This window comes from Leptonychotes weddellii, chromosome 3, assembly GCF_054177405.1.
Source record: "Leptonychotes weddellii isolate Sample4059 chromosome 3, ASM5417740v2, whole genome shotgun sequence".
NCBI classification, from domain to species: Eukaryota; Metazoa; Chordata; class Mammalia; order Carnivora; family Phocidae; genus Leptonychotes; species Leptonychotes weddellii.
In genome coordinates this window covers 11,469,069-11,496,502 of record NC_138371.1, presented here as the reverse complement: position 1 = coordinate 11,496,502, position 27,434 = coordinate 11,469,069, and the positions used below count along the sequence as shown (strand labels likewise).

The window sequence follows — 27,434 nt, the reverse complement described above, 5'->3', positions numbered from 1 at the left end:
CTTCCTCTGACTGGGTAAGACCTAAAGTCTGCCAATTTGTCTTTTCTGGCTTGTAAAGTCAAGTAGTGACATTCCACTGGGTGGAGACATAGACTTGACCCTGAAACAGAGAGGTTGGGTTATAGTAGAAGCAGCAGGTGCCATTAGGCATCCTGCCTTCCTGGCTTTTATTTTTCAGAAGCTGCATCTCCTTGAGAAGGATGAGCTATTGGTATGAATGAGGATTAGAGAGTGGTAAATAGCTTTTTATTTTAAAGATTCTATTTATTTGAGGGTGCCTGGGTGGCTCAGATGGTTAAGCGTCTGCCTTCGGCTCAGGTCATGATCTCAGGGTCCTGGGATCGAGTCCCGCATCGGGCTCCCTGCTCCTTGGGAGCCTGCTTCTCCCTCTGCCTTTCTCTCTCGCTCTGTCTCTCATGAATAAAAAAAAAAAAAAAACTTTAAAAAAAAAAAGATTCTATTTATTTGAGAGAGTGCATGCACAGGAGCGGGGTACATGGGGAGGGGCGGAGAGAAGCAGATGGAGAAGGAGACGCAAACTCCCTTCTGAGCAGGGAGCCCGTGGGGTTCCAACCCAGGACCCTGGGATCCTGACCTGAGCCGAAGGCAGACGCTTAACGGACTGAACCACCTAGGTGCCCTGAGAGTTGTAAACAGCTTTTGATGATCAAGAGGGAAGGGGAGGTTTTTTTTTAACTTCAGAAAAGAAACAAAGGTATGGCATTCTGTGAATTGTAAGGACTAGCAGCCTATCCCTTCATAGCATCCTGGTAAAGTGGCCTGGCCTCTGATTGGGAGGGAGGGAAGGTGGACTAGAGTTTGCATGGGGCTTCCAGTGAGGCTGGACTTTATGCTTTATGGTCCCAAATTCCCAAATATGGAATGCTGTACTTTAAGGGGCTCTTAATGCCTGGAAAAGAGACTCCCTCATGATGACCAGTGTAGTCGGAAGACTAAAAGAGCCATCTTATATATTCTGCTCTGCAGAACAATTCTGGGCCTTTTTCATGACCCACTGCAGGGAAACATTTTCCACCATCCTTCCTGAGTTAGCCCTTCATGTCCAAGAAGAGTCCTGTGCACACAAGTTCAGGGAAGCAAGAACACATATAGAGTTGATTTCATTTAAAGAAAACAAAGAAATGTGCCATTTCTCACATGCCACATTTGTAGAGTGAATTTTATATGACTAATAAAAGCATACATAAAGTATAAGATAGTGGTTGAGCACTGTGATTTGGACATCCAGTAAATCTAGATTTAAATTTGAATTTTTTTTTATTAGTATAACATTGGGTATGTCCCATCATGTCGCCAAGCTCCATCATAAAATATAGACAATAATAGTATCTAACTCATAGATGCTATTGAGAAACAAAAGTGAGAATTACATGAGATAATGTATTAACACACTTAGCATGGTATCTGGAGCACAACAGATATTAAGTAAATATTAGTTATCACTATGATTCCAGACACCTTTCCAAATGTTCCCTGTAAGTAGTGGCATTGGAGCTGGGACTTGAGCTGAGATGAATTTAGACAGAGAAGAAAGCAAGAGAAGTGCAGCCAAAGTGGGCATCATGGGTTGTTTTGTTGGGGATGGTGAGAGCTCAGGTTCCAACCTGACCACTTAGCACACCCATCCCCCAGACTAGGGTTCCTAAAACATGCACAATTCTACTTCAATTCCATATTCCAAACACCTCTTTGAAGATTGGGAAGATCACAAAGATGTTAGGGTGTTAGCCAAAGGCCTAAGATTGGATGCTGGCCAAGGAGATGTAGCTGAATGGGGGCCATTTAATATAAGCAACAGAAAACTGGGATTCAGCAAAGGGAATGATGATTAAATCCAAGAGTGTAGTCTTTGAATACTGCATTTTTACCAGTTGATTTTTAAGAAAGATGTTTTCGTCTTGAAAATTCTGAAACATATTTACTGTACTCTACTTGATAATGTTGGAATCAATGACTCACTTTGCTGATAAACTTCCCAGCAGCTATAACTCAAAAACATTCAGGATTCAGCGCTTCATATCCAGGAAGAGTCCCCAAGCACACAAACTGAGAGCAGTTGAGCAGCATCAAATTGGGCTGCAGGACTGGGAATTGTGGAACAGTATTAATGATAATAATTCCTGGCAAAACACTAAATCTATGCAGTTTTCCTCTCTCTCTTTTTAATTTTTTTTTTAATTAAGTAGGCTCCACACCCAATGTGGGGCTTAAACTCACAACCCTGATATCAAGAGTTGCATGCTCTACGGACGGAGCCAGCCAGGGGCCACCCACCCCCACTCTCTAATATTTTTAGTGCAAGTAAACCATGCTTTGCAACAATGTTAATAAATTAATATTTTGGTGGGAATGATTTGAGGAAATTACATAACACTGCGGTGTCCCAGTTTTTTCTAGCTTTTTAGAAAAGATACAGGAAATCTCACTGTGTGGATCATTATGAGGGTTAAATTACGAGACCAGTGCTCTAACCCCTGAGCTACGGAGCCATATGAGGGTTAAATTAAAAAATGCATAGAAATGCCTGGTATAAAGCTGGCTTATAATAGCTAGTAGGCCCACAGTTTATTCTGTTACCATTCAATTTTACTGGAAAGATTTCAGATTTTTTTTCTAGGACCAAGACTGAATGTTTCCTTTGGAAAGTGCAGCTCATTGCAAATAGGATACAGAGTTTTCTCTAGATACACATAATGTACCTGGCTCCAGGGCCACTGTTACTGCAACTGCCCAGGCTTCATTTGTGCACTTTCCAGCAAAGATTTTAGGCCAGTGCCATGGCTGTTTTTGGGTTCCCCTGAAAAATTTGGAGAAAGGATCAGGTGCAGGCTTTAAGACTTGGTTGCTGCATTATACAGAGTTATCAAAAAAAAAAATCTTAATCTCTCTCACAGTGTTTCTGTTTTGCTTAGTAGCAATCAATGGGATTTAAAATCATGTTGGCAAGGATGTGGGAATCACACGAAAATATTGGTATCTCCAAATGTGCACATATCCTTCTGTAAATACCTGACTTGACATTCATCCATCCATTCATTCATTCCCTTGGTATTTATTTTCTAAGGAGTATTTTTTTCAGCATCTCCTCTGTGTCATTGCAGGGACTAAGTGCAGAGGTGCAGAGTGTGCAAGGCAAATATGGTAGACAAGACCCACATTCCCAGTGCGTAGTCTAACAGGGAAGACAGAAAATAAAATAAAAGATTCTTATAAGTGTTATGAGGGGGAAATACTAGACACAGTGACATGATTTATTCTCTGGCGATTTAGACAGGCTTCCTGGAGAAAGTGATATTAAATGACAAGCAAGTGCCAGGAGGTAAGAGAGGTAGAGTGTTTCCTAGAGCTCACTCACTGAAGTGTGGCTGAAAAAGATTTACTTTTAGAACCTGATTATTATTAAACATTTTGATATGGCTACATAATTCCTAAACTATACCCTCTTCTCTTTCTTCCATTTCTTCACATGGTCTGGCACCTTTGGGACACAGTTATGGTCCCAATACCCTCCTTTCCTTGCATGCACGCCCTTTGCATTGTGCTTTCAGAGCTCCTTATCAAGAAGTAAGGTCTGTTTCTTATTCCTTGAATCTGGGTTGGCCTTGGGTCTTGTACTGACCAGCGGAATGAGATGGAAGGGACTGTGTGTCAGTTCTGAGCCTCAGCCTCAAGAATGCTTCTACTCGTTCTTTTCCAATCCCACCACCACCACATAAACAAACCAGAGCTAGCCTGTGGGAGGAGGAGATACATGGAGGAAAGCCAAGAGTCTTCAGCCTTCAGCCTGCCAACCCTCAAACGTGTGAGAAAGCATAATATGACCTAGCGGAAACACCCCCTTGAACTACAGCTGACCGCAGATGACAAGTGAGCCCAGCCGACACCAGAAAAATACCTCAACCCATTCATGGACTCATGAACAAAACTAAATCAGTGTTGTTTTAGGTCACTGAGTTTGGGTGTAGCCTAAAATAATTCACTGACATAGACATCACAGTCTGTTTCAATTTTGCTGATTTCCCTCAAATGGAAATGCTTTATTATGATGTTTATATGAACAGAGCATGCTCATTGAAACACAGAAAGTCAAGGTAAAAAGTGAAGATCCACTCTCCCACAGTTTGCTTCACCATCCCATGTTTCAAAGAATCATTTTTAACTGCCATGGTTTTGCCGTCAAGGAGCTATATATTGCTAGGAACCATGAGTTCTCCCTCACTTTTGCTATGCAACAAGAACAAAAAAACCAATCTGGTAGAGTTCAGGCCCCCACTGTAATTTGGGCTTTGCTGTAGGATGTTGACTAACTTCCTGCTTGGCTCCCCAGCAGCCCTCAGCAGCTGTGGGCTTTAGCATCTACGACCCTCCAGGCTGTCATTCTGTACAGTGGGGTTAAGCACCAGAAGACAGCTCTCCACATCTGCTCTCCTTCTCAGTTATAATTGGGTGCATGGTTATTTCCTCCGGGAACACCGGCCAGATCCCGTTGCTATGTTCTGCACAGTATTTTCCACTCTAGAGTTTAACGCTCTCTTTTCTAATTCTCGTAGTAAACACATAACAGAATTCTCATTTGGAGAGCCTTCGGAGAGCAATGTAAGTCATATCCCCAACAGCCCACTTTTATTTCTCTGTGGAAAACTGTGACTTCTGCCTGCTAGAATTTGTGATCACCAGAGAAATTGTTTTGTTTGTATTTCTCCTGATACTAGTGATACAGCTTTGAGAAACAGCCAGAAAAGGGGAACGTGGGGTGAGTTAACCATTTTAAATAGCCAGAATGTGTCTTTACAGGGTTTGAAGGCAAATAAACAGGGTATAACATGCAGAAGGATAATTTAAAAATGATACAAGGTAATTACTCTCACATTGCAAGGCAGAAAGCTAGACCACAGAAACAGAATTGGCAAAAGAAGTTATCAAAATGAATTTTCTTGTCCTTAAGTGACCTCTCATCTCTAGCCTAGGAAAAGTGGTTGCAGGTTGAGAGGCTAGACACTGTGTGTGTGTGTGTGTGTGTGTGTGTGTGACACAGAGAGAGAGAGACAGAGAGAGAGACAGAGAGAGAGAAGAGAAAGAGTCTCCATCTTTGATAGAAAACTTCCCAGTGATAATCAAGGGAGGGAAACGAATGGGACTACTTGGAAATCTCGCTACTGGCTTCCAGTTATTGAGGAGACACAGTAAAATAAAAATGCAAAAGGTTAGCTGAATGGCCTATCACCACAGAGCAGAAAGCTGCCTGGCAAGTCACTCTCTGGCCACTAATGGTGTGTCAAAGATGTGCATAAATTGTGTTTCCCATGGACCATATTAGGCCACAGGGAGCAACCTGGGGGTGGCTTCAGTCATGTGACTGCCCAGAGTGGCAGGGACTCTGTAGGACATAGCTCAAGGTGCCTCTGACAGGATGTCTGGAGGGCAGACAGCAAGGGGATCTACAGGGGAGAGATAGCCAGTCAAGGGGGGCCTTCCAGGTCCACCCCAAGAAGAAAGGTGTTCACTTCTCTTTCCATCCCTATAACCTTCCTCTTATCTCAGCCCCTTTGAAGGCAGACATGGTGGGGACCAAGTTGAGGGCAAGTTAGGGGCAAACACCTGGAGATGAGGTAGAGACAAAGGTGGTCTCCTGTGTGCCAGGAACAGGGCTAAATGGGCCAGGAGAGAAGTTCCTTGAAACAAAATTCAAATTTGTAATTAACACAAAAAACTAGGCATTTGAATTATTATTCCAATAAGACTTTTTTTTTCTTTTTTTTCTTGAAGAAACCGAAAAATTTTTAATTATCAAAATGAAAAGGAAAGTTCTGGGAGTTGGCCTAGGGCTTATCCAAAAGGCAAGAAACAACTGCCCGCCACCCCACAGCAGGTTGGAACTGGTTTGTGGGGAGAAAAGAACATTGCTTTCTGATTGTATCTGAGTTCCTCTGTGTTCCAGTTAATATTTAAGTATACAAGTTTAAAAAAAAACAGAACTTGATATAATTACAAAGTGTGCTCTAAGATTATTGCAAATTATATATAAGCTGAATTATGGAATTTAAATTTATCACTTTTATGGATCATTTGTGACCGATTTAAAATAATGCCTTATACTGGGGAGCCTGAGTGGCTCAGTTGGCTGAGCCTCCGAATCGTGATTTTGGCTCAGGTCATGATCCCAGGGTCATGGGATTAAACCCCATGTCGGGCTCCATGCTCAGCAGGGAGTTGGCGGGAGATTCTCTCTCTTTCTCTCTCTCCCTCTGCCCCTCTCCCATTCATGCGCACATGTGCACGCTCTCTCTCTGTCTCTTTCAAATAAATAAATATATCTTTAAAAAATAAAATAAAATAATGCCTTATATTTATATGCCATGTCTTAGCTCTTTTTTTTTTTTTAAAGATTATTATTTATTTGTTTAACACAGAGAGAGAGAGCACAAGTAGGCAGAGCAGCAGACAGAGGGAGAAGGAGAAGCAGGCTCTCCGCCGAGCAGGGAGCCCGATGTGGGGCTTGATCCCAGGACCCCGGGATCATGACCTGAGCCGAAGGCAGCCACTTAACGACTGAGCCACCCAGGAGCCCCGCCATGTCTTAGCTCTTAAAATACTTTTATAAGTGCTATCTTATTTGATCGTCACAAAAAGCTGTACATCTATGGCCCGGTGTTATGATCTGATTATTTAGGTGACCAAACTGAAGCTCACGAGAAATCAGGTAAATTGTCCAGACGCATTGGTATGTGGCAGATTCAAATCAAGAAGTGGATTTCAGGCTTCTGACCCTTAGTACAGCTCTCTTCCCATGATTTGATTAGGCTGGGTCTCCCTCTTTCTACCTCCGTGCTCGTGAATTCATTAATATATTCATCCCTTCATTTATTCAGCTAATTTTCTCAATATAAAGTTATCCAGCATTGAACATGTGCCAGTGGGGGAAATTGCCATTAACAATAAAAGTTAAAAATGCAATTACAGTCTGTATCCAAAGCCAATGAGAAAAACACCGCACTTCCTCTTGAGTGTGTTACACATTATCTGGGTGACATGGGAGTGGAGGTGTCAGGTGGATTAGGAGCGAGAGCAAGGCAGTGTGGTGAGAGGAAGCTGAGGACCTGACGAGGGCGAGGCCCGGCTGGCCACATCACTGATTCTGGTCTTACCTAAGGAAGACAGGAAGCCATTTATGGATTGTAAACTTGGGGATTGTGTGATCAGATTTACCAAGTCAGCTAAGGTATCATTATCCTAAACCAAGGGAAACAGAATTATGAAGATAAATACGCTACCCCAAATAACCTGCCTCATAAATCCAAAGAAGAAATGTTTTCTCTGCTCTCTAGTCCGTGAAATTCCTCTGTTCCCATAACTAAGTGAGAGGTGTTTATAACTGATTGTTTTGATCTATCTAAAAATTCATTCTTGGGGCGCCTGGGTGGCTCAGTCGTTAAGCATCTGCCTTCGGCTCAGGTCATGATCCCAGAGTCCTGGGATCGAGCCCCCGCGTCGGGCTCCCTGCTCAGCGGGAAACCTGCTTCTCCCTCTCACACTCCCCCTGCCTGTGTTCCCTCTCTCGCTATGTCTCTCTCTGTCAAATAAATAAACAAAATCTTTAAAAAAAATAAAAATAAAAATTCATTCTCGATCATCTGAGCCAGCATGTCCCACTCCCCCCCGCAAAAAAAAAAACCCCAGCAACATTATGTGTGCTTGTTTTTCTTTAGTTCCATCATTTACTCATTCAGCAAAATTCTCCCAGTGAGAACACCTGTTTGAACAGCCCAGTATGGGGAGATGACAGATGACTTCTGCCTCCAAAGAGCTTCTGCCTGCCTCTGATGAGATTGATTATATACAGCGTGAGAGCATTCTTGCCCCAATCCAGTAAGACAGGATACTGGACTCGGTTTCACAGTTGTTTGCTGGGTTTTCTCTAAACCATTTAGATTCTTTTTCTTATTTTTTTCTATCAAGATGGTTGGTTAAAGTTATGGGAGCAGTATGAAGTCAAGGGATTTGGTGATACTAATTGGTGTGTGTGTGTGTGTGTCTGTGTGTGTGTGTGTGTGTGTGTAAAGCCACTTACGGCTTTCAAGCTCGGGTCTTATGTGATCCAATTTGCAGAGTCAGCTAACTTGTTATCATATACTATGTATAACTCTATGTGTGAGTACACACACACGCACAGTCCCTTAACCTGGATTTCTGCTAAGTATGTACATAGACCATGATGTTGTATACTATCCAGATACCCTGAAGACTGGTGAGAAAAAATAGAACTTGATAGTAATTTCATTCTTATTAGAGAAATTCTGAATTTCTGTGTACTCCCTGATTCTCTTGGGGAAAACTAGTTAACCAGGCATAAACAATTCAGATAGTACAGAAGGTACCTTCACCTACTTGCCTTACAATAGATTAATCCTGTTTCAGAACCACAGAGGCAATGCACTGGCTTGAGTGTTGACTCCAGCGCCAGTTCCTTGTAGCTTTCCCTGCAGGGAGCCTGGCTCCACCCTGTGCCCTTTCTCAGGGGAGTCCTCCCTGACATTGCTTCCCAGTTTTTCGTAGTTGGCTTTCTTTGCAAAAGTCCTGCACCAACGGTATCCACAAATAATGCCCCGTTTCTGTGAAAAGCCTTAGTAGACAGTACAAAGAAGAAGGTGCTGTACTCTGGGCATTTACAGAGACTAGTTCTGGAAGCTTTGTCAGCCTTCCACAGCACATATCAAATCAAAGCACTCCCACCTGCTGTCCAAAACAGGCACTACATTTTTCCCTTCCTTAATTTTGTTAATGTGAAATTCCATTGAAGTCTGGTCAATGTATTTTTGCCTTTTTGCTGGAAACTTGGAAAAAGTGAAAGAATGGAAGAATATGCTTTTTTATTAATGAGAAATGCACAAATAATTCATCTTTTACATTGGCTTCATTTTTTAAATTTTTATTTATTTGAGAGAGAGCACGATGAGGGGGGTGGGGTGGCAGAGGCAAAGGGAGAAGCCAAATCTCTGCTGAGCAGGGAGCCCAATGCAAGGCTCCCTCCCAGGACCCCGGGATCATGACCTGAGCTGAAGGCAGATGCTTAACTGGCTGAGCCACCCAGGCACCCCATCATTCTTTAAAACATGGTTTAAACTAATTCATTCAATAAATAATTTATGAGTCCTTACCAGGGGTCAGTAATGTAACTCAGGGGAGATATATTGGGGAATGAGCTAGACATGGCCCCTGTCTTCACAGAGCCTACGGTTTAGTGTAGGAAGAAAGGGAAGGAAGGGGAAAGGCACAGGTACACCAAGCGGAGTGGAGTGGCATGATCAAAATCGTAGAGTAAGAAAAGGCACGTGGCTTTAGGAGAACCTAAGGCAGTATGGCAGGCTGGTTATGTAAGCTGAGTCACGTGGACCATGGTGAGGAGGCAATTTAGACTTCCTTATATTATAAGCAGAGGAGCTGAATGGTCAGATTTGCCTTTCAATAATACAAATAGCGAGCATTTCTTGAGATCTTAGGACATGCTGGCTGCTGCAGTGAAATTTACATTTATCTTATTTAATTCCTAAAATAATTTCATGAAGTGGATACATCGTTTCTCCCATTTTACCTATGAACAAACTGAAGCTTACAGAGCTCAAGCAAATTGTCCACGATCTTTCAGCTGCTAAGTGAGGAGAGCTTAGCAGCCCTGATCCAAAGGTTTAACTCCTTTCCAAGAACTCCAGCAAAAGTCTTAGGCAGCTCTCATTGACCAGCTTGTACCCCATGTGCACCCCTGAGCCAATCAGTGAGGCCGAGGGGATAGAATGATTGATTGGATGGACGTGAATCACGTGGTCACTTCCGGAGCCGCAGTTGGGGAAACTCCTCCTATGGAACCGTGAGAACTGAGATTACTGGTTATGTTCTCTAAAGGAGATTCAAACTGCTATTCCAGAAAAATAAGAGTAAATGGATTCTTGGCAAGTGAAAATGGCAGATGATCATTACCTCTCCTAAATTTAATTTTAAAATATTTTTGTACTGTTTAACCATTTGCTACCAAAACTTTTACCAACAATTTTAGAAAATTTTAGCTAATGACTGACTTGAGTTATGCATAATCCTAACAACATTGTTACAAAAATAAAATACAGAAAATAGTTCAGAAAGGAGGAGTAATAGCAGTGACCTTAGTAAACTAAGCTCACGATCAATCAAGGGTATTTTTGAGGGCATTCCAATTATTCCAACAGATTTCATTTTGAACGTCAAAGAAGCAATGAGTGAACCCTGGAGCCTCCTTCTTATTATAAATGATGAAAAGGTGCCCTGAGAATTTGGATGGCTTCCCTCAGGTCTCACGGGCAGGTAATAGTGTTTCTTGGACATTGCCATAGAGACTTTCCTATGGCAGCATTTTAAAACTTGTTGCTCCCAAATCCCCTGAAGTTTTCAAAGGTTTTCCCATTTTTTTTTTTTTGTGCTTCAACGTAGTATTTTCTGTTTCATTTTTTGTTTTTTAAATACTCCAATGGCATATTAATTGTATAAAAAGTTACCTTTTAAAGGAACTGTTTGGGCATTCAGTCTTATATAAAGTGACTGCTCTAAACTCTTTAGTCTCAGGACCCCTTTTGTTCTTAAAACTTACTGAGAATCCCGAAGAGCTTTCCTGGAGCTGGAAGTTAAGTCTAACATATGGATTAAGTATATCAATATTTATCATATTAGAAATTAAAATTGAGAATTAAAAAATTATTCATTAAAAATAATAAATCCATTATATGTTAGCATAAATAACATTTTTTCACAAAAAATAACCATATTTCTGAAATTATAACAAATGGTGAAGAGGTTGAAATTGTTTTACATGTTTGCAAATCTCTTTAATGTCTGACTTAATGGAGCATAGATTCCTATATCTGCTTTGGATTCAATCTGTTGTGATATGTTGCTTTGATTAAAATATATGAAGAAAATCTGGCTTTATACAGATGTGTAACTGAAAAAAAGAGGAGTATCTTAATAGCCTTTTCATATAGTTGTGTATATCCTTCTTTAATATCCTACCCAAACTCAACGGATAGCAGTTTCATAAGGGTTAATTACATATCAATAAACTCATCATGCTCTGTTGCATTAAAATCCATTGGTCTATCTTGCACTTTAAATGGATCTTTTATCCATGCATGATTTATAACATCATGCTTTTAGAAAGTATCGGTTCACAAAGTCATGCAAATCTTCCATATGTTGACACATTTCATTATAAAAATCAATACAGCACATTAATTAATATTACCATTGATCTCATAAGAAAAGTCTTTAAGTATTAGGATGCTGTCAAGCTCACAGTAGTGCATACAAGTTTTTCAAAATTTTAATTCTTGCTTGAGAGCTCAGATTTATCATTGTTCACAAATTCTGTCAGTTGTCTTCCTTAAAACAATAGACTTACTTCATTCATTTTTGAGAAAATATCTGCCAAATATTCAAGTCTGTGTGGCAGTGAAAAATACATGATTACTAGTACAGTTTGGCGCCGTTGCTTTGATGTGCTAAGGTAACAGCAGATTTATCCAGCATTGTTTTTAGACTTTCAGTGAATTTGTCAACACAGTGGGAAAAGCAAATAACATCTTACTTAGTACTTCTTTGAAAATAGTTTTGACCTCATGTCACCACCTCCTTACAGGATCTTAGAGCTCTCCAGCCATTCTGCTATAGAGTGAAAAAACATGGCCCTTACTGGAGATCACACTGAAGTTCCCTACCATGGTGGACTTGACCATGCGTGCTCTTAGATAAGCCTTGCTCCTTGACACGTATTGCTTCGTTTATGTTTATAACAGACAGTGGTTCAAGACAGAAGCATAGGTCCATGGCCATTGAAGTAGAACCTGATATAAGGAGCATACAAATTATATTGGACCAAATTTTGTCCCAAGATGCTTGCTCTTAAATAAACCACAAAAACCAATGGTATAAAGAGAAGATGTCATTGGTTTTGCATCCTGTTATGATTTTCATTTGTTAGGAATAAAGAGTTTTTACATTAATAAGGTGGGTGATGTATAAAATTTAAACTTGCTTTTATTCCCTTTTATTTTATTATTTAGAAGTGAAAGATAACATTTTAAAAACAGGTTAAATTATTTTTGTCATGTTTTCATTCCTAATATCAGTGATGAAAGGATTTTATTCTATTTTTGCTTGCTTGTTTATTCTATTTTTGATGCTATAACACAAAGTGAAATTTCTATCCCCATGGTAATATACATTTGATCTTGATACAAATCATGATATGTCTTTTTGAATTTATGTCTTGGTAGATGGATTTTATTTATGTAATGATTTTAAGGGGCATATGTTCCTTGTTAAATAGATAAAATATATTGCTTTATACACACATACTATAATTTTATTTTAATGTGAGATGAAGTATTTTTGAAGATAAAAGCACCTTTTCAAATTCGGCTAAAGTGATGAAGATCCTAAGGGTGTTTCAGGAATTATATATTAAAATAAAAGAGGCTGTCAAAAGAAAACCCCAAACTGTTAATGCTACACAGTGCTGTGTTGCCACTGAAGAAACCAACCATGCATTGCAGTATCTAGGGCAATAGACAGTACAGTTTATATTCTGTCTCTATAAGAAAGTGGAAGGTGGTAAGGAAAATCTCAGTTCTTCAGGTATTTAGAAGGAATACAAGGTGCATGCCTAACTCTACCTGCGTGCAACCCTCTTTCTCCTCTATACAACAAATCTTGTCATTCTATGTCCACCATTGGATCATAAACTCTACCTATCATGTTTCCACCTCGCTTGCCTTTGGATTTTAAATCTTCACCAGAATTCCAGTATTTCCAAGAAGAACTACCAATTAGTCCAGCATCAATAGTTTTACTCTCTGGCCCTTCAGATAACACCAGGACCTTGGTTCATGACTATGGGATACTGGGACTCATTCAAAGCTACACAAGTCTCATTCAGAGGAAGGCTGGGGAGAGAATATCTACTCCCAGGGTAGATTTTTGCAGCCTGCCGATTTTCTTTCTGTGGTCACAAAATGATCACAACAACGATTAGACTTGTTTTCTCTTTTCAGCGTCATGCTGACAATGCTGAAGCCTATGAGTTTCTCAGGGACCTGCAAAAATATTGGATATTAAAAATAAATAGTAACACCAAAACTCCAAAAGAAACTGCCAAATTTAACATTAATGAATATTTAATTAAATCACTACAAAATGTGACATTAGGTCCACCTAATCAATTGTTAAATTTAGTATTAAAATAATTATATTACATCAGAAAACAATTTCTAGATTAGATGGTGTAATACTGCAAGAATTCCTGAGTGTGCTTGATTACTGTCTAAAAATCATAACCAGTCATAAATCAATTGGATTATTCACAGTCCAATAATTTCTGAAGCAAAATTATAAAAATGCATTCAAATTATATACAGGACTAATTACATTTAATGTGGGATTCCAGGGCATCTTACATGTTTACTATGATGTACGACGGAAGCTTTAAAACAAAGTGGGATCCATGAAGGTTTTAACATAGCCCCGGCAAAACTGCCCCTATTACTTAGACACCAGTTGATCTCAAATAGCATTTGTGTTATTTCCAAAAAAAAATGCCTTCCCTAGAAATGAAAGTAGAGTTTGTAATAAGCACACTTTGGTGTATTTTTAAAAGGCTTGTGACTCCCATGTAGCCTTAAGTCATTGATTAGAAACTTTCAGCAACATGACTGACTTGGGGAAATCACAATATGTCTTTGCTACTACAGAAAAAATATTGTGTATTAGGGAAAAAAAAAAACAAGACAGAGGAAAGATATGTCTCTGAATTTGATTGGTTTTATTTTTTTGATGCTAGATGAAAGTGTTTTTTTTGGTGAAAATGCACTAATCTCCTGTTGCTGTATAGATGCAGAGGTTCAGAAGAGTCATTTGTTTTTGCTTTCTGAAAGCAAAGAGAACTCTGATACAATAACAGTGCATGCCTTGGAGATGAGCCTGTAACAATACCAAGGACATGATTTTGAAGAGAAATCCAATTCACCTTAAAGGGAAGATGAGAAATGATTGAGAAATGACTATCTTTAAAGCAAACCAAAACAAAACTGTGATAAGTTGTATCCACTAAGAATAAAAAGAAAGAAATATTAAGTCACACAGTCCACTGGGTATTTATTTAATAAAAACTTTAAGATGATCATGAGTTATTACTCTGGAAACATCCCATGATAATATCTTGATAATGGTTTATTCCAAAAAATTAAAATTAGTGTTTCTTTTCTTTTCTCTTCTTTTCTTTTCTTTCTCTCATTCTTTCTCTTTCTCCTTCTCCTTCTCTTTCTCTTTCTCTTCTCTTCTCTTTCTCTTTCTCTTTCTCTTCTCTTCTCTTTCTCTTTCTCTTTCTCTTTCTCTCTTTCCTCACTCCCTCCCTTCCTGCTCCCCCATTTCTTTTTCTGTTCTTCCTTTTCCCCTCTGATTTTCTTTCTTAATCTACCACCTTTTTCTTTTTTTTTTTAAAGATTTTATTTATTTATTTGAGAGAGAGAGACTGAGAGAGAGAGAGCATGAAAGGGGGGAGGGTCGGAGGGAGAAGCAGACTCCCTGCCGAGCAGGGAGCCCAATGCGGGACTCGATCCAGGGACTCCAGGATCATGACCTGAGCCGAAGGCAGTCGCTTAACCAACTGAGCCACCCAGGCGCCCTCTACCACCTTTTTCTTATTCCTTCTTATTCTCTTTACACTTGATCTTCATGGAAATTTCATAAACAACATCAACTGTTACTTCTAGGATGATGATTGATAGAGTTTACAAAGCAAAAGGTTTTGGATGTAGGAATAACAGGTGCCTTTTAGTACATCATTAATCTCTTAATGGAATGGAATGAATTTTCTTGGGGGAAGAGAGTTCTACCTTAGGTCTTTTTTGAGGCACATGTCCATTGTTTTTGACCCCCCAAAAAACCTTGGCAATTTTTATATTAGCAAAATTCAGGATGAGAACTTAATGGTTTTAGTGTCTTGGCTCCTAAGCTTCCCTGTTTAAGGCTCAAAGCACAGTGTATTTCCAAGGTTGAGTGAGCTGACAATTTAACATCTATGTCACAGCCCGAAAGAATCTCTGTGAGGCTTGGTTATAATCAGAATCTTTTCTAGGATTTTTGGGACTTCTTTAGATAATTCTTTTGGTCAAAGGAACCTTGGCAGATGCAACGTCATAAAGACTTGTTTCACCAACTTAGTCGCATAAATACCATAATAAATTTGAAATGGGTTTAAGGACCATGTAAAACTGAAAGAAGAGGCAAAATGAGTGAGAGAGAGATCAACCCAAACCTCACAATTTTAAAAATTATATTAAAAAATTGTTTAAAAACATGACAGTATTAAGCAGCAATGTTATGCAGTGTGTGTGTGTGTGTGTGTGTGTGTGTGTGTGTGTGTGTTTGCCTGTGTAAGCATGTGTCCATAATGAACTTGTGGTCATAGTATTAGTCTGCTGCTGTAGGGAGAATTATAACCCATAGGGGTGATGTTGGGATCACCTCAAGTTTAGAGCTAGCCCACAGGGTAGTTGGCTAGTAGCTTAAACTGCTGTGTGTAATGGGGATTTAACGGCTTATATTGCCGTGCCCAAGGGGGCTTGATAAGCTGGGACATGCTCTAGAGTGATGTCCAGTGGGGGTAAGGCAAGGCCTTTCCAGGGCATGATGAAATGGGGAGTTTGTGTGGATTTTGGTACATCTCAGTCTGTTCATTAGAGATATAAGTGTCTATGTTTGAAAGAGGCTGGTTAAGTCAAAATTTGACTGGAAACCTAGCAGGAGAAATTAATCCCTAGGTACATCGGATAATGTAAAAGGCCTTCAGTTGTGTCACTCATCAGATAATCTCTTTAACATAAACTTGAAAAGGACCTTAAGTAAAGAAATAGTATTTGCCATCCTTTCCTAAGAAAAAATACTGACTTTTCTGACTCTATGTGACTAAATGTGCTACCACAGTAAAAGGATATATGGAAACATCGGCCTCATTATAAAAACATGTCAAACCAGGATTCTGATGGATGCTTTACCTGTTATTTTATATAAGAAAAGATGATTTGCTAAGGTATGCAAGGATTTATGCTTCCTGGGGAATGAGCTTAATTTCTAAGTTACAGTGATAGTTTATGTCATTGTATGATACTGTTATATTTAAACACCTTTCAAGAGTGGGTGAGTAGGGATGCCTGGCTGGCTCAGTCGGTGGAGCATGTGACTCTTGATCTCAGGGTCATGAGTTCAAGCCCCACACTGGGTGTGGAGCTACCTAAAAAATAAATGAATAAATAAATAAATAAATAAATAAATAAATAAATAAATAAATAAATAAAGTGGGTGAGTAGATACTAAAATCATCTGCATAAAACTAAGGAAAGGAGAGTTTCCAAACCTCATGCCTCCTCTGAAATGGACCCTAGAAGGTCACAGACCTTTGAGTGAGAATCACTGCCTTCATAAGTAGGAGAGCTAGGCTTTGAACCCAGGCCTTAAAATATATTCTGCGTTACTTTCATTGACTTCGTTTATTTTTAGGAGTTGCATTGACCTTTTCTAGGTTAAATTGAGTATCTTCAGTGGAAGAAAAGTACATATTAATTGTACACTGACTATGTGGTCCCCGCCAACATAAATGCTCAAAGCCACAGCAAACACTGTGTAAGTGGTAAGGTAGTCTTGGAAGAGAATCAGGACGCTTGACAGTAGGAGGGACTCGCTTGTCTCCTGAAATGGGTAAGACTTAGTCTGGTGAAAGTCCACACAAGGGCACACCCTGAGGTGAAGAACAGAAGCAGGACTGAATGCAGAAACTGAGAGAGGAGACAGTTGCATGTTTTTTTTGGAGAGCAGAACAGTGGAAACAGAGTGGATCTGATCAGATGAAGCTAGATCACAGAAGTCCTCTGGAGATTAGTCAAGTGAGTTTGAAGTTTTTATCATATGAAATATGGAGTAATTGGAAAATTTTGAACAAGGTGGAGGGCTTCAAAGTAATCTAGGAAGCTCAGCCCATTGTGTTCAAGTTAGTCTTTTTTAAATTTTATTTATTTCTTTATTAGAGAGAGAACACGAGTTGGGGGAGCGACAGAGGGACAAGCGGACTCCCCGCCGAGTGCAGAACTCAATGCAGGGCTCAATCCCAGGACCCTGAGATCATGTCCTGAGCCGAACTCAGATGCTTAACCAACTGAGCCACCCAGGCGCCCCATGTCCAAGTTAGTTTTGAGCAGAGAGATTATGGGGATCAGCAGGGAGGTTTCTCTCTCTCTCTCTCTCTCTCTCTCTCTCACACACACACACACACACACACACACACACATAGAGGCAACCTTTATATCTAACTCTGTAACTCTATAGAGTAACCTTAGAATTAGAAATAATTTAAATGTAGCCCAGATAGAAGCTGGAATATACCGGACACTCAAAAAGTAACAGTTAAAAATTAAAATTTGTGACAAAAGCACAAGTGTCGATTTTTTATTGTATAACTTTTTCCCCTTTCTTATCAAATATGTTCAAATATATATGAAAATTAACATCCTTACTGTACCTTGTTGGATGAAGGGAACTCTTTCCATCCCTAAATTCTCATCTCCAGAGTATCTTGTCCATGCCCTGGACAGCTCATTTGGGTTCCTGAAATAGAAGAAGAGTTAGGGGAATGCCTTTATAATTTGGAAAAATACTATTATTATGAAAAATGGCAAGAGTCTTAGAAAGCGGTTATAAAATTGAAAGCGAATGGAGATGAAATCGGAGAAATGCTCTGAAATTTTGAACAAGGTGGAGGGCTTGATACATGATAAAAGTATTCAGGACAAGCATAGTGATATAGATTTCAAAATTAGAAAAAAAATAGGAGAAAGGGAGGGAGGGAGGGAGGAAAGGAGGGAGGGGAAGTTTTGGAGAAGGTGGAGAGGACATTTCAGGACATAGACCTATGGATCAAAGCAGAAAAGAAAGTACCCAAAGTGATCATGTCACTTGCTTTTTCCCTGAATGGGGCTATAGAAACTAACCCTAAACGAGGTAAAATGTCCAAGGGAACAAGGGCCGTGCTTTTGTAATTTGTTCTTTATTTCTGGGAGCTGACGGCAAGTCAAACTTATTTTAGAGTCCATGGTTATGAGATCGTTCCATCACCTGTCAATTACTAGCAAGCCTCACAAGTATTTGAGGGGTTGAAAGAACATGCAGTGAAACAAAACGGGAGTCTGAATGCCGTTCATCACTGCGGACGTTGCTCAGCTAATATTCTGCCTTTTTCCCCTGTTCACAGAACCGAAAGTAAGCTGCAAATTAGGCCGGTCTGCCTCCACATCAGGTGTGCCCCCTCCATCAGTTACTCCTCTCAGGCCAGCGAGTGACCTGCAACAGAGCCAGGTACCATCATCGTTAGCCAATCGTGATTGACTTCCTGTGATGCAACATGCCAAACGCTTCCACCTCTGTCTGTCGTGTGTTGCTGTAGACAACTTTTGCATTGGCTTTTATTTCTCTATGTGTGTATGGGTGGAGGGGGTGAGTCATGGCAGTCTGTGTTCTCATCCGAAAAGGAAAGTCTTTCTTCTCTGTGACTGGTGAAACTTTCTTTGCTGTTTGTTACCAAATCGTTTTTTTGTCTCTGGTTCCCATCATTCTGTAATATTAATGTAGTAAACTTGTACTCTCTGTATTGGCTTAGCGGTTATTTTTTTAACAATTCTTTCTCTCTTTCATGTCTTGTGTACTTTTATACTGTCTCTGAAAATTTATCAACATTTGATAAATTTACCTACTTTGTTTTATGTAGATTTCTTTTTAAATGTTTTGTCTACAACACTTGCACAGATGTTGTCAATGAATTTGTACATACCTTTTACCTCTTATCCTATTATACTGTAATATTTGTGGCCATTTTGCTTTTATTTCTATTTAGCTTGGAGCATGATTGTAAGACACTGTGAATATCGATGTCCTTATAAATATTCCTATACCAATTCATCTGGATTGAACATGGCAGCTAGTCTTCTTTCTTAGGCCATAAAGACAAATTGACCAACTAGATATTTACCAAAACTGTAGATTAATAAGGCAATCTTTAAATAAATGACTTTCCTCTCTTATCCCAACAACATCAGAAATGTTCTCAGAAAGAGAATGTAAGTGTTCGTGCATGGTTAATAAGACTTCTATCATCACTTGGAGAAAAGAGACAAGAAATAAAGGCATAAACTAAAATATCATTTAATCCTTTACAGGAACAGAATGTTGCTCTGATGTTCATTTGGGGACATGGTTGTCTATGGGGAATTTAGTACGGGGAGAAATCATGACACATAAATGTCTTTCTATATCTCACCCAATAGAAATTCAGTACATCAACTTAATTTGTGAAGCTTAATTGTTGTTACTGTTAAGTATTGTGGGTGTTTAATAGGATAATGTCATCCTGGAGTGATTTCTCTCCGCTTCCTGGCTTTAATCTTTGCATTCATAAAACTCTTCTGAAATAGTAAATTATAAAACTAGCGATGGTACCTCCATGGGAGCTGTCCGTTACTGATTAGCGAATTACATATTCATCAATTATTTAAAATGTCAAGCTATTTTAAAAACATAACTAAGCAGAATAATTGCTTTTTTTTTTCTAATGGGAGACATGTGCTTTTTAGTATTTTGGTCTGGCTTAAATATGCACAGGATTTGATTTATGAATATATGAGATATCTATAAACACGAGAGATGAGAAGCTTCTCTCAAGGATATCTCAAGTGTCATTTAGAATTCCTTGTGTCTTAATTTAAAATGTTAAATGCTTCCATAACTCAATGTATCCAGCTCAAACATTTTTTGGGCAAAAAAGTAGAAACGATAAGACAATGGATTAATAAATAACACAATTAACCTCACCAAGATAAACTGCCACTTGAGATGATTTAAAGCTATTTCAAAAATATTACATTTACCAATATTTAAAGTTTAAAAATTTGGATACAGAAAGGAAATAAATTTAGCTGACTGTCAGAAGATTGCATTCACATAATCGATTTTCCAAAGACATGTATCTTGCTATTACCTTACCCTCAGTATCACAGAGTGGTTTTCTATTCTTTGTCTTGTTTTCCATTTTTCCTAATTATCTTTATAGTTGTTTCATCCTGAGCTCCTTTAACTCTCAATGAAAGCAGGTTCTTGGGGTAAACTTCTGGAATAAAAACAAGACACAATGTTTGTGCCTTTGCATTATCAACTCTTTGCTCACCTGATGAGATACTCTTTATTCTTGAAATATAGTAACATGAGAAAACCCCTTATGTTGCTTGCACACTGTTAGTTTCCCTACAAACCCACAGAAATCCTGGCACACATCCATAGGGTAGATGAACTGTCAGGGCTCTGAATTAGAAGGCGAACCTCTGAGGCTCTCCTCTGTGGCTTGTGACCAGTTGTAGTATTCACCTATCCCTATATTCTGGAACTAAAGAGGTAAGCATGGCTCAGAAGACCCTTGCTTTGTACCCCTATGACCTAACTTTGAACTAAAGTCAGTAGCTACTTATTGAAGATCCTCTTCTCACCTAATTCACAGGCTCTTGACTGAGATGTGTCTCTAAGTAACAACCAGGATGACACTGCCCTTTGTTTGGTAATCCAAGGCAGTGTCGCCTGTTGACTCTAAGAGTGAATATTCATACACTGACTCGATATTGCCTAACATTATCAAAAAATCACCCTCATCACTTCTTAAGCAGTTTTTCTGATACAAGAATTCCCTGCAATTATTTAAACACAGAATGCTTAATAGGAGATGAATCCACTTCTTACTAGGAAATCATGGAAAAACCACATGTTTCTTTAAAACAAACAAAAGCAATCACAAATCCCTAAAATAACTCCAACGGTGCTTATCAGCTGAGGAACTTGGCTTTAGGATGTCTGTGCCATTTCAGCTACATTAAGGGGCATTACCATTCAAAGAGAAGGAATTGTGTTTTCTTCTGATTGTTTATTCATATCTTATCACTTTTCCGTTTCCTCGGTCCAAGTTTTTGACTCACCCTTACATGTCCTGGTAGGAGCTTTCTAAGTAGTGTTGCAAGAGGGGCATATGGAAGTGTCTGACATTGCTCCAGTGGAGAAGTATAGAGGTGTCCACAAGTGCCCCCACCCCCAGCCTAGGCCAATAATGATTGCCCACCCCCGAAGAGTCTAGAGACAGTCTTTACTGACTGAGCCACAGAGGAGCCTAGGACCAACAGTGACTGTCCACCATGAGCATTTCTGTATTAAAAAAGGTCAAGATAACATTTGCTTGGTTTTGCAATCTTTGCACCTCAGATAACTACAGCATACACAAGATTTGTAGAAATGTGTAATCTTATCTGACTGGAAGTTCAAACTATGTAAAAGAAAATGTAATGCTCAGGAAAGAAGTGAGTTGTAAAGCATTTAGAAGTATAATATTCTTTGAAACTTGGAGAGATGAAAACAATTTTTTTTTTCTTTCTAATTCACTCCAGAATAAGTAGATTAGACATGGGTCAAGACATGTCCTTGGAATTTTATTGCAATGCGGCCACATGTTTTGGCATTTGTCTTAAAGCAGGTCTTTAGAAATTAAACCGAATTTCTGTTCCTGCTATGAAAATGCTATTTTCTTTTCCTTAGTTATAAAAGTAAAACGGCATAGAAGTCATATTGAACTTGGAGCACATGTAACTTTCTCTTTTTTTCTTCTGTAGTCAAGTAGAAAGCCATGTGTTCAGAAGAAAGGGTGTGACCCCTTCTGTAGACAGTAGAAAATGATGTTCATGTTGTTCCTCTGTATCTGCCTGGGAACAAGCCTACCTCTTGGAATGTGACGTCCATTCCATTGGCGATGATACCATCCGTGGTCTTGCCGTAGCAGGCCATAGGACAGAGCTAAAGCTTGTGGCCAGGGGAAAGCCATGCTTTCTCTCAGGAATGGAGCAGCTAGGGTGTGTCTCCACACAGAAGTGCCAACTTTCCTTGGAAAAATGTCCCAAAGAGTATTTGTATTTGTTTTTCAGGGAAGGAAGGAGATGAGCAATGCACCCTCCACTGTAGGCACACGCTCACTTAAACACCCCATTTCCATACACTTAGGCTCCTTCACACACGCAAGCTCTCACATACTCACACATACACGTACATACTTGCTCCCACTCACTCAGGAATGTACACACTTCACACTTGTTAAATAACAGACCCCCATGTGGAATCAGGGAATCACAAAGCGGTGATCACATCACATCACAGAATCGCATCACAATAACGGTGACCTAAGCGTTGACATGGAACTTCACCTTCTCCCTGAGGCTAGTTTATCCTTTGAAACTGGATTATCTCTGATTATCTTTGATCTTGGGGAAGGGTTAGGAAAAGGCTATCTGTAATTTCCTTGGGCCACATATTGTGAAGGCTGACAGACCTAAATCTCTTTAGAAATCTCACAGTTGCCTCCAAAGCCATTATCTCTTGTTTTCTAGGCCCTCCGTGCCAGGACAGATGCCTCCTCATTACCTAGGACAGGCCTCACCCCGGCTGCTGGCCAGGCCAGCACACCCAGCTCCTTTCAACTTGCCCCTTCAGGGTGATTTCTCAAATGTTTATTCCTTTCAGTGCCAGCCCTCTGGGCTCTTTCCAAGCTCCTAACATCCCCCTTCAGTTTGATGACCCTGCTGGGGCGTAAAGAGAGCCAACCCCGGGCTGGCTGCAGAGTGGAACATGTTCTCTTTTCCCATGGATGCCGTAGCTATGTGTGCATGCAGGCATCCAGCCAGCTTCTCTAGATAACGGAATAACGTGTTGGGGTGTCCAAAGCTTAACACATGTCCAGCGTGTGTTCTGGCAGTACCCGGATGTCAAAAATTGTTTTTTAGATACCTGGAAAAAAGGAAGGTAAATCATTCAAAGTTAGGGATTAGGGATCAGTATATGTGATTCTGTGACAAGGGCTTTCCTGATTCTGAGGCATACCTCTAATGGCCAGCACACTGTGTGAGACTCAGTGATCTTTAGCTGACTGACAGAATTCCTCTCCTGATAAACGTCCCTCTCTATAGATCCCTGAAAAAATGTTTTTCTCACACAATCTAATTTTATCCCTTTCCTTAGTTTCCTAACTCCAATGCAGTGGAATGTGTTGATTTGTCCCACAGCCTCAGTAATGCTTTGTCTTAAAGTTTTAAGAAGACCACTGCTCTTTCTCAGGATCTGTGTGAGTTCTGGGCTTTCATTTAGTTTTCCAGATAGTCAGAACATTCGCACATAAAACTTAGAGGAGCCCAGAAAGCATAAGGAAGGTGATAGACAAAGGGAGAGTGAGTATATTGACATAAATGCTCAAACAAGGACATAGAGAGAAATTCTGTTTTCATCCACTCCATGCCTACCTACATCTCTGAACAATATAACCTTAAAGGGTATGTTCTTATTTAACCTCACCTTCCATGCATAGGATCAAGTAGAAAAAGTAAAACAAACCTTATGAATTGAGACGTTTCAATAGTGTTTTCTCTTTAGGATTTCCATGCTACCATTAGCATGGATAGAACTTGTTTTGCCAAGACTGTTCATACTTTATTCTAGTCTTAAGTCTTGTAGACCTAGAACCTATGTATTAAGAGATTTCATCTGATCAGTTGTATATACATTTTCAAGTACTTTCGGTCTAGGAGCCGAAGTTTTGGGGTGGATGGGAGAGAACGGTGTTAGAAAGGGAGGGAACAGGAGGGGTGGTGGGAACGTGTGTGCCATCCCAACATAACATGATGAAGGGCTCCTTCTCTACCGTCCCTTGCTCAAATGTTGAACAAACTTTTGTTGTTGTTGTTAAGACCCTGTGAATATTCCAGTTCCTCCTATGAGACCTGACCCAAGAGAGTGTTCTGCATTGTATTTGTACTTGACACAGCTGATTGGATTATATGCTCATGATTACAGTGCAGGATGGAAATGGAGGAAAAGCGGAAGCAGAACGCACAGCCAAGCAGCCAATGCTGAACTCGCTTCATTAACACATAGCTGCCCACCACAGAGCTTCCTTCAGGCCATATAATAGATTTAAAAATGACTCCTATTGTTTGCTTCATTCTGCATACAAGTTAACTTGACATATATTTCCAAATATGTAAAACCCAACAGGGTACTTGGAAACCCCTGCTATGTTTACAATGCAACATCATCACCCTGGAGAAGGGTTGCTCTGTACTAACTTCAAATTGTAAAATAAAGTGTTATGTTAAGAAAGATTATGTTACAAGGAAATTATAATTGTTATAATAATGATGTTTACTGAAAAGATTGGAGCTAGCCCTGTGAAATGTGGAATAAATTAATATTATAAGTAAGAATGTCAGTGTTTATATTGATCTATTGCCATGTATTATGGCAAAAGTACATTAAAATAATGCAAGTGCCAAAAAACAAAAACAAAAAAGCATTATCTTATGTGTGCTCTCAATAATCCTGTCTGATTGCTTTATATAAATATTAGCCTTAAGTATCCATTGACACTCTCTATAATTAATTTCATAATTGAAGAAAAAGCAAAATTTTGTGCTTGTGTTTAAATAATAGGCAAATCCAGTAATATGTGTAATGAAATATTGGCATTACTTGATTTCTACTTCTATACAAAGAATTCAAGGAGCAGAGACTCAGATTGCTTAAGAAATTTGACATATTATTTATGCATCCTGTGTTAACTTTTGTATATTTCAAGGGGCAGAATATTTGGGAGTCACCTTTTAAAGACCAGTAGTCTCATGACCTGTCTCTCAATAATACCATTATCTAGTAGAATGAACCAAAATAAACCTATCCTTGTGCTCTTATGCCAGTCCAATCCCCCAGAATAATTTGCCATTTATCCCCTTAGAGCAGGAAGCAGAGTATAACAAACAAGAGGATGTTCTCTAAGAAGTTATGAACCAGTTGGCACAAAGGGGTGGGGATGGGGGCACACGAGCTGTGAGAGTGTCCACCCTCTGACTCAGCTGTAGTCCCTGATTCGTGCATGCGTCCTTCTCCTCAGCATCAGAGTCGATAACCTAACCCATCAGACCTGCAGGTAAAAGTGTGAAATAGCTTATGGAGATACTCCAGCATTCTTTAACCCATGAAAAAGGCCAACAGTTGTTTCGATTTCTTAGATGAGGTTTGCATCATAAAGACCACGTGCCATTTATTGTCATCTCTGCCATGATTATTATAGTCCAGGACTGTGCCAAGAGCTTCTCTACATCATGGCAGCTTTGTTCTCTACAGTTCTAGCCTGTGGGTACTCTTATCATCCCACATTACCACCACAGGTATTCAAGTACCTTGTCCAAGTTGTGTACCCAGTAAATGTCAGTCTGTGATCTTAGTTACTCAGCTACTTAGAGGAGGAAGGACTTCTTTTAGAGTCCTGAATCCACCATTTAGTAACTGTGTGACCTTGAATACATTGTTCAACTCTTCAGCATCCGTTTTCTTATCTGTAAAATGGGCACAGTGTTATCCACCTTGGATGGTGATGGTTTTTGTTGAGGATTAATGAGATAACATGTAGGGAAAGTCTTGGATGGACAGACAGAAACCATTAGAAAAATACTCATTCTTTCTCTTTTCCCTTACAGTTTTTCCTTCTTCCAAAAATTCACTCCCCTACTTGCTAGGAAATTCTAAGTCGGAGAGTTGTTCTAATCAGTGGTGTTCTGAAGGGGATGGGCACGGAGGGAATGGTCCCATCCACCCTGTCCACTGACCTTGTTTAGAACCGCTGGTGCACGGTGATACCAGAAAGCAGACAGACTTTTAGTCACTTTTATTACTGATTCTAAATTTTCTAGACAGTGCATCCCCTTATTGCCAGCATCTGAGATGGATTGGTTTCTCCTGCCCCCTCCTCGGTACACTTGGTATGATTATATTCATTATTCCTTTCCCAAATAGGAAATTAGATACTCGATTATATACAATATAATAGGAGTCTGTATCTGGCATTTCTTCTTACCTTATAGGTCTCATGTGTGGCTTGGAAGTCAAGTGAGTAGAAACCAACTAAGGCTATCGTTTCAGAAAGGCCACCTGCCCCTTTGTACTACTTTACTCTCCTGTCTGAGTGAAAGTATGAATGAACCCCAAGGAAAATGTTTAGGCTGCAGGGGAAGACATTACCTGCTGGGGTCACGACAAAGATGCAGAGTGGCAGGATAATTTTGTTGCCAACTTCCAACACTTAACGCTTCCCCAGACCATAATATTTTTGTTTTGTTTTGTTTTAAAGATTTTATTTATTCATGAGAGACAGAGAGAGAGAGAGGGGCAGAGGCAGAGGGAGAAGTAGACTCCTCGCTGAGCAAGGAGCCCTATGCGGAGCTGGATCCCAGGACCCTGAGATCATGACCTGAGCTGAAGGCAGATGCTTAACCAACTGAACCACCCAGTCACCCAGACCACAGTTTTAAACACCTTGTTATCCTAGATGCACATGCATTTATCCACAAGCATGCCCATTATAATATATTATCCCATCATATTGATCTGACTGTTCTGTATTTTGATTCTTATTTTTCCTTTTAATGAAAAAGCATTCAGGATATCGCATTATAAATTGTTATGTACACATGAGGCCTGAATTTTAACCATGTTCTGGCTTGCGGAGTGAACATGTGCCCAGCCTCACCACAATACAGAGGTGTCAGGTGGCTCCACTTTGTATTTCTTGAGCAAAGTCAGAGACAATGGACAATCTCTCTATATTTTTTAGTCTTTGTAGCCTCATTTATTCTTCAGATGCCAAGAGTGTTCTAGTTTGAGACTAGCGATAATATGGACGTATTCGGGAAAGTAAAGCTGAAGATTTTAAATCCATGGATGTCCCATCAGTTTATTCCATGTGTTTTCAAACTTATCTTTCAAGTTTCCAATTCCGTGTCGATTTTTATTAAACAATTAGATAATAGAGACCCCGGGAGGGGAGGCATTTGAAAATATTTAACTGCTAGACTTACTCCAAATGTCCATATACTTGAAAGTGATGCTTTGGCTCAGTCTAGAGAACAAATTACCAATGTATCACTGTGGAGCTTGTTGGAGTTGTATACAGATAGCCACTGAAGGACTATTAAAGCTTTCCAGAATGCTCACTCCATTTGAGAGCTAAGTGCTACGGTTGTGTTCTGCTGTCAGTTGTTAGCAGAAGTCCACAGAAACGTTCCCCATCATAGGCTGTAACTACTGAAAGAGTATCAGGCCGCAGAAGGAGCTGGACCATCTAGCGAGGGGAAAGTGGCATAACATTCGGTGGACACCTAGCGCCACCTAGCATCCAAAGTGTGCTTTATATATATATATATATATTTTTTTAATTAATTAATTTA

General features: G+C 39.7%; 1 protein-coding gene across 1 annotated transcript in view; it reads left to right on the top strand.

Moving 5' to 3' along the window:
- Nucleotides 1–27,434, top strand: part of NYAP2 (neuronal tyrosine-phosphorylated phosphoinositide-3-kinase adaptor 2) — a 256,862-nt gene that overhangs the window by 192,674 nt on the left and 36,754 nt on the right. Inside the window, exon 6 of the mRNA XM_081813497.1 lies at nucleotides 18,341–18,444. Within this exon, the coding sequence (XP_081669623.1) occupies nucleotides 18,341–18,444 (104 nt within the window). The remainder of the gene's footprint in view (nucleotides 1–18,340; nucleotides 18,445–27,434) is intronic.